General features: G+C 40.7%; 1 protein-coding gene across 4 annotated transcripts in view; it reads left to right on the top strand.

Annotated features, from left to right (window-relative positions):
- The window catches only part of magi2a (membrane associated guanylate kinase, WW and PDZ domain containing 2a), a 123,615-nt gene that overhangs the window by 9,042 nt on the left and 104,573 nt on the right, over positions 1 to 10,000 (top strand). For all 4 annotated transcript variants that reach the window (XM_062996943.1, XM_062996935.1, XM_062996928.1 and 1 more), the window contains exon 2: positions 9,893 to 10,000. This exon is cut by the window's right edge and continues 9 nt beyond it. In XM_062996943.1, coding sequence (XP_062853013.1) covers positions 9,893 to 10,000 — 108 coding nt within the window. The remainder of the gene's footprint in view (positions 1 to 9,892) is intronic.

Raw genomic sequence — 10,000 nt, 5'->3', positions numbered from 1 at the left:
CACACACAGTAACACACACATACGCTTATACACACACACACACACACACTTACACACCCACTTATACACAATACACACACACACTTATACACAATACACACACACAGTAACACACACACACACGCTTATACACACACACACAGACACACACACACTTATACACAATACACACACACAGTAACACACACACACACTCATACACACACACACTTACACACCCACTTATACACAATACACACACACAGTAACACACACATACGCTTATACACACACACACACACACACTTATACACAATACACACACACAGTAACACACACACACGCTTATACACACACACACAGACACACACACACTTATACACAATACACACACACACAGTAACACACACACACACTCATACACACACACACTTACACACCCACTTATACACAATACACACACACAGTAACACACACATACGCTTATACACACACACACACACACTTATACACAATACACACACACAGTAACACACACATATGCTTACACACACACACACACACACACTTACACTTATACACAATACACACAAACAGTAACACACACATATGCTTACACACACACACACACTTACACTTATACACAATACACACACATATGCTTACACACACACACACTTACACACCCACTTATACACAATACACACACATGCACTAACACACATTCACTAACACACATACTCTCTCTCTCTCTCTCACACACACACACACATTCACACACCCTTACACATACCCATACACTAGTGCTCACACACACACACACAAATGCACATATTCACTCATACTCTTACACACACTCAGTTATACACAATACACACACAAAGTAACACACTCACATACACAAACATACGCTTATACACACACACAGTAACACACACTCTTACACATACACTTATACACACACATGCACACACATACATTTATACACACAGTAACACACACATACAAACTCTCTCTTACCCACACTCACACACAAACGCCCATATTCACACATACTCTTACACAGACAGACACTCACACACACACACATGCACACACACCCACTTATACACAATACACACACATACGCTTATACATACTCACACACACACACATATACACACACATACCTCTTACACTCACACTTGCACACACACATGCACACACCCACTTATACAAAATACACACATACGCTTATACACACACACTTACATACACACACATACGCTTATACACACACACTTACATACATACACACACAAACGCTTATACACACACACTTACATACATACACACACAAACGCTTATACACACACACTTACATACATACACACACATACGCTTATACACACACACTTACATACATACACACACAAACGCTTATACACACACACTTACATACATACACACACATACGCTTATACACACACACTTACATACATACACACACAAACGCTTATACACACACACTTACATACATACACACACATACGCTTATACACACACACTTACATACATACACACACAAACGCTTATACACACACACTTACATACATACACACACAAACGCTTATACACACACACTTACATACATACACACACATACGCTTATACACACACACTTACATACATACACACACAAACGCTTATACACACACACTTACATACATACACACACATACGCTTATACACACACACTTACATACATACACACACAAACGCTTATACACACACACTTACATACATACACACACAAACGCTTATACACACACACTTACATACATACATACACACACAAACGCTTATACACACACACTTACATACATACACACACATACGCTTATACACACACACTTACATACATACACACACATACGCTTATACACACACACTTACATACATACACACACATACGCTTATACACACACACTTACATACATACACACACAAACGCTTATACACACACACTTACATACATACACACACAAACGCTTATACACACACACTTACATACATACACACACATACGCTTATACACACACACTTACATACATACACACACATACGCTTATACACACACACTTACATACATACACACACAAACGCTTATACACACACACTTACATACATACACACACAAACGCTTATACACACACACTTACATACATACACACACATACGCTTATACACACACACTTACATACATACACACACAAACGCTTATACACACACACTTACATACATACACACACATACGCTTATACACACACACTTACATACATACACACACAAACGCTTATACACACACACTTACATACATACACACACAAACGCTTATACACACACACTTACATACATACACACACATACGCTTATACACACACACTTACATACATACACACACAAACGCTTATACACACACACTTACATACATACACACACATACGCTTATACACACACACTTACATACATACACACACAAATGCTTATACACACACACTTACATACATACACACACAAACGCTTATACACACACACTTACATACATACACACACAAACGCTTATACACACACACTTACATACATACACACACAAACGCTTATACACACACACTTACATACATACACACACAAACGCTTATACACACACACTTACATACATACACACACAAACGCTTATACACACACACTTACATACATACACACACATACGCTTATACACACACACTTACATACATACACACACATACGCTTATACACACACACTTACATACATACACACACAAACGCTTATACACACACACTTACATACATACACACACAAACGCTTATACACACACACTTACATACATACACACACAAACGCTTATACACACACACTTACATACATACACACACAAACGCTTATACACACACACTTACATACATACACACACATACGCTTATACACACACACTTACATACATACACACACAAACGCTTATACACACACACTTACATACATACACACACAAACGCTTATACACACACACTTACATACATACACACACATACGCTTATACACACACACTTACATACATACACACACAAACGCTTATACACACACACTTACATACATACACACACAAACGCTTATACACACACACTTACATACATACACACACATACGCTTATACACACACACATACATACACACACATACGCTTATACACACACACTTACATACATACACACACAAACGCTTATACACACACACTTACATACATAAGCACACAAACGCTTATACACACACACTTACATACATACACACACAAACGCTTATACACACACACTTACATACATACACACACATACGCTTATACACACACACTTACATACATACACACACAAACGCTTATACACACACACTTACATACATACACACACAAACGCTTATACACACACACTTACATACATACACACACATACGCTTATACACACACACTTACATACATACACACACATACGCTTATACACACACACTTACATACATACACACACAAACGCTTATACACACACACTTACATACATACACACACATACGCTTATACACACACACTTACATACATACACACACAAACGCTTATACACACACACTTACATACATACACACACAAATGCTTATACACACACACTTACATACATACACACACATACGCTTATACACACACACTTACATACATACACACACAAACGCTTATACACACACACTTACATACATACACACACATACGCTTATACACACACACTTACATACATACACACACATACGCTTATACACACACACTTACATACATACACACACAAACGCTTATACACACACACTTACATACATACACACACATACGCTTATACACACACACTTACATACATACACACACAAACGCTTATACACACACACTTACATACATACACACACAAACGCTTATACACACACACTTACATACATACACACACAAACGCTTATACACACACACTTACATACATACACACACAAACGCTTATACACACACACTTACATACATACACACACATACGCTTATACACACACACTTACATACATACACACACAAACGCTTATACACACACACTTACATACATACACACACATACGCTTATACACACACACTTACATACATACACACACATACGCTTATACACACACACTTACATACATACACACACAAACGCTTATACACACACACTTACATACATACACACACATACGCTTATACACACACACTTACATACATACACACACAAACGCTTATACACACACACTTACATACATACACACACAAACGCTTATACACACACACTTACATACATACACACACATACGCTTATACACACACACTTACATACATACACACACATACGCTTATACACACACACTTACATACATACACACACAAACGCTTATACACACACACTTACATACATACACACACAAACGCTTATACACACACACTTACATACATACACACACAAACGCTTATACACACACACTTACATACATACACACACAAACGCTTATACACACACACTTACATACATACACACACAAACGCTTATACACACACACTTACATACATACACACACAAACGCTTATACACACACACTTACATACATACACACACATACGCTTATACACACACACTTACATACATACACACACAAACGCTTATACACACACACTTACATACATACACACACAAACGCTTATACACACACACTTACATACATACACACACATACGCTTATACACACACACTTACATACATACACACACAAACGCTTATACACACACACTTACATACATACACACACAAACGCTTATACACACACACTTACATACATACACACACAAACACTTATACACACACACTTACATACATACACACACAAACACTTATACACACACACTTACATACATACACACACACATACGCTTATACACACACACTTACATACATACACACACATACGCTTATACACACACACTTACATACATACACACACATACGCTTATACACACACACTTACATACATACACACACAAACGCTTATACACACACACTTACATACATACACACACATACGCTTATACACACACACTTACATACATACACACACAAACACTTATACACACACACTTACATACATACACACACAAACACTTATACACACACACTTACATACATACACACACACATACGCTTATACACACACACTTACATACATACACACACAAACGCTTATACACACACACTTACATACATACACACACAAACACTTATACACACACACTTACATACATACACACACAAACGCTTATACACACACACTTACATACATACACACACAAACGCTTATACACACACACTTACATACATACACACACAAACGCTTATACACACACACTTACATACATACACACACATACGCTTATACACACACACTTACATACATACACACACAAACGCTTATACACACACACTTACATACATACACACACAAACGCTTATACACACACACTTACATACATACACACACAAACGCTTATACACACACACTTACATACATATACATACACACACATACGCTTATACACACACACTTACATACATACACACACATACGCTTATACACACACACTTACATACATACACACACATACGCTTATACACACACACTTACATACATACACACACAAACGCTTATACACACACACTTACATACATACACACACAAATGCTTATACACACACACTTACATACATACACACACAAACGCTTATACACACACACTTACATACATACACACACATACGCTTATACACACACACTTACATACATACACACACAAATGCTTATACACACACACTTACATACATACACACACAAACGCTTATACACACACACTTACATACATACACACACATACGCTTATACACACACACTTACATACATACACACACAAACGCTTATACACACACACTTACATACATACACACACAAACGCTTATACACACACACTTACATACATACACACACAAACGCTTATACACACACACTTACATACATACACACACATACGCTTATACACACACACTTACATACATACACACACAAACGCTTATACACACACACTTACATACATACACACACAAACGCTTATACACACACACTTACATACATACACACACAAACGCTTATACACACACACTTACATACATACACACACAAACGCTTATACACACACACTTACATACATACACACACATACGCTTATACACACACACTTACATACATACACACACATACGCTTATACACACACACTTACATACATACACACACAAACGCTTATAAACAATTATCTCTTTCTTTCACACACACACACACACACATACACACACTAATACACTCTCTCTCTCACACACATTTACATTCTCTCCTACACACATACATATACACACATACTCACACACACACACATACACTATCTCTCTCAGACTCACACACTTACACACTCACACTCTCTTTCTCACACATAACAATATACTCACACACACATACACTTTCTCTCTTTTACACACACACACACACACGCACATACTAACACACACTTATACACACACTCTCTCTCTCTCTCTCTCTCTCTCTCTCTCATACACACACACCCAAACACAGAGAGAGAGAGAATAAAGAGGCGAGTGGCCTTCATGTGTATAAAGGGACTGTTGAGGAGCGGAAACAGGATGAAGAGAGTGAAGTGGGTGCAGCGTGATCGTGATCTGGGTTTAAACCACCACACACACCAACAGAGGAAAGAGACGAAAGCACTTTAATCTTTCATTTATTTATTATAAAGAGTCATTAGTATATAATTATACATGAATATAAGTGTTATATTATCATATACACAAGTCATATTAATAAATATAATAATAATAATACTAATCGACATCAACATCAACAATAAACATACGAATAATAATAATAATAGTAATAATACAGTAATGACAAATATATATATTAATAACAATAACAAAACAATAATACCAATAATAATAGTATTAATATAGTAATGATAAATACACCGATCAGGCATAACATTAAAACCACCTCCTTGTTTCTACACTCACTGTCCATGTTATCAGCTCCACTTACCATATAGACGCACTTTGTAGTTCTACAATTACTGACTGTAGTCCATCTGTTTCATGCTGTTCTTCAATGGTCAGGACCACCACAGAGCAGGTATTATTTAGGTGGTGGATCATTCTCAGCACTGCAGTGACACTGACATGGTGGTGGTGTGTCAGTGTGTGTTGTGCTGGTATGAGTGGATCAGACACAGCAGCGCTGCTGGAGTTTTTAAACACCTCACCGTCACTGCTGGACTGAGAATCGTCCACCAACCCGTGTGCAGCGTCCTGTGTCCACTGATGAAGGTCTAGAAGATGAGCGACTCAAACAGCAGCAATAGATGAGCGATCGTCTCTGACTTTACATCTACAAGGTGGACCGACTAGGTAGGAGCGTCTAATAGAGTGGACAGTGAGTGGACAGTGAGTGGACACGGTGTTTAAAAACTCCAGCAGCGCTGCTGTGTCTGATCCACTCATACCAGCACAACACACACTAACACACCACCACCATGTCAGTGTCACTGCAGTGCTGAGAATCATCCACCACCTAAATAATACCTGCTCTGTGGTGGTCCTGTGGGGGTCCTGACCATTGAAGAACAGGGTGAAACACATAGACTACAGTCAGTAATTGTAGAACTACAAAGTGCTTCTATATGGTAAGTGGAGCTGATAAAATGGACAGTGAGTGTAGAAACAAGGAGGTGGTTTTAATGTTATGCCTCACGCCTCCTCCGCGGACCTGCCGCAGCCCTAACAGGCGAAAGTGTTCTGTAATGAAGTTCGGGTTGGTCAGGAGGCAGGGTGCATTGTGGGACCTTATTTTTGGACCGAAATGTCCCCCCCCCCTTCCCCGTGAGTCAGTCTGTCGCTCTGAGCTTCACTGACGGGGACGTAGGGGGAGCTACAGGACCTCCTAACTCCTCTAACCGGGGGTGAGGGTGGGTTTTCTGTGATAGGTTCTCACTGTCTGAGCAGGCTTCTGATTCCTAATGCTCTCTCTCTCTCTCTCTCTCTCTCACACACACACACACACGCTCTCTCGCTCTCTCACATTCGCACACACACACACTCTCTCTCTCTGTGTGATGGTGGAGTGATGGTGTTTGTGGCTCTGCAGCATGCAGTAATGCCGGGACTGATTTAACGCTGCTGTATGGAACCTACACACTGTGATTACACACACACACACACACACACACACGTCTGCATCATCCACTCGACCTGCTCCGAAGAGACGGCTATCTGCTACGTCCTGTAAGTCGTCCTCCGTGTGTGTGTGTGTGTGTGTGTGTGTGTGTGTGTGTGCTGCATGAATCAGTAAGCGTCGCTCTGAATCGCGATTTGTTTTGAGTTAATGATGCACACCGTGTGTGTGTGTGTGTGTGAGTGTAAGTGTGTGTTTCTGAGTTGACGGTACCAGTTTGCACATTAGTATGTATTTGTGTGTGTGTGTGTGTGTGTGTGTGTGTGTGTGTGTGTGTGTGTGTTTGTTTGGACTTCACTTGTTTACCAGTGCAGGAGCGTTTGAGCCTCATCAATATGCAGTAGATCTTACAGATGTGTGTGTGTGTGTGTGTGTGTGTAAGCAGCATCTTAAAAGTAGGTTATTCCGGAAGTAGACAGTTCCCTCTCGCACGGAGCGTTCATGTCCAGTGTGTGTGTGTGTGTGTGTGTGTGTGTGTGTGTGTGTGTGTGCAGGTGCAGGCTTAAAGTCAATACCATGATTGCTGTTTACAGGATTTGATCTATTGAGGTTGCTCCGGATCACGTGTGTGTGTGTGTGTGTGTGTGTGTGTGTGATTGGCTGCACCTGCCAGGTCGTTATTATTACATTACAATACTGTAGCGCCGATATGTGAGTGACATTCAGCTCAGCCAATCAGAACGCAGCACCCGGTCTATACACGTGCGTTCGGACGTTCCGCTGTCAGTCAGTGTTTGTACACGAGACTCGCCGTATGGCCCCAGCACTGAACCCAATAGATAGTTCGGGTGCTGGAGCTCGGCGGTCTAAAGTGTCACCTCCACCACCGCACGCAGCAGGAGACCCGTAGCATCCCCCGCCGGACGGGCAGCACTCTGCAGCGGCTAGGTGAGCCGACCCTCATACGGCGATGACGAAAGTAAAAACACCGGACGCTCGCTCGCCATTCAGTCAGGTCATCGCTCAGAATTAAGGCGCCTCAGTAGGAGCATTTCAAGGGATCTAAGGATTTAGACACGCCCTCTTCTCGGGAGTGTAGGACGATGGGAAAGGTGTCTGTGTAGAGAGAGAGCTAGGACGGTAAATTATGGGAAGCACGTGTTCGGCAGCAACGCTCAGCGCCGCTAGTGCAGAAGAGCTTACAGCGGGTTGGAGGGGGCGTGCGTCGGGCGAATATACTCTCCTCAGACGCCATCGGGGTCCCCAGCAGCAGAAAAATAACTGGCTATGACTAAATTGGAAGAAAAAGTTGAAATAACATAGAAAAAGAGGCCTTAACGAGGTCTTGGGGTGAATGGAACAGTATCAGTCCATGAGCTGAAGCTGAGGTGTGAATTATGTGTTGTATTATGTGAAGGTTCCTGCTGTAGAACCTGAATCCTCCTGTAGACTGATCACATGTTCGTGTGTGTGTGTGTGTGTGTGTGTGTGTGTGTGTGTGTGTGTGTGTGTGTGTGTGTGTGTGTGTTTTAGGAGGCCTTGTGGATAAGGATCTCAGGCGCTACCTCAGCTTACGCTTCCAGAAAGGATCTCTGGACCACGAGCTGCAGCAAGTCATCCGTGATAACCTCTACCTCCGCA

Source organism: Trichomycterus rosablanca, chromosome 1 (genome assembly GCF_030014385.1).
Source record: "Trichomycterus rosablanca isolate fTriRos1 chromosome 1, fTriRos1.hap1, whole genome shotgun sequence".
NCBI classification, from domain to species: domain Eukaryota; kingdom Metazoa; phylum Chordata; class Actinopteri; order Siluriformes; family Trichomycteridae; genus Trichomycterus; species Trichomycterus rosablanca.
The sequence above is the reverse complement of the archived record's forward strand: the minus strand, read 5'-3'. Positions and strand labels throughout refer to the sequence as shown.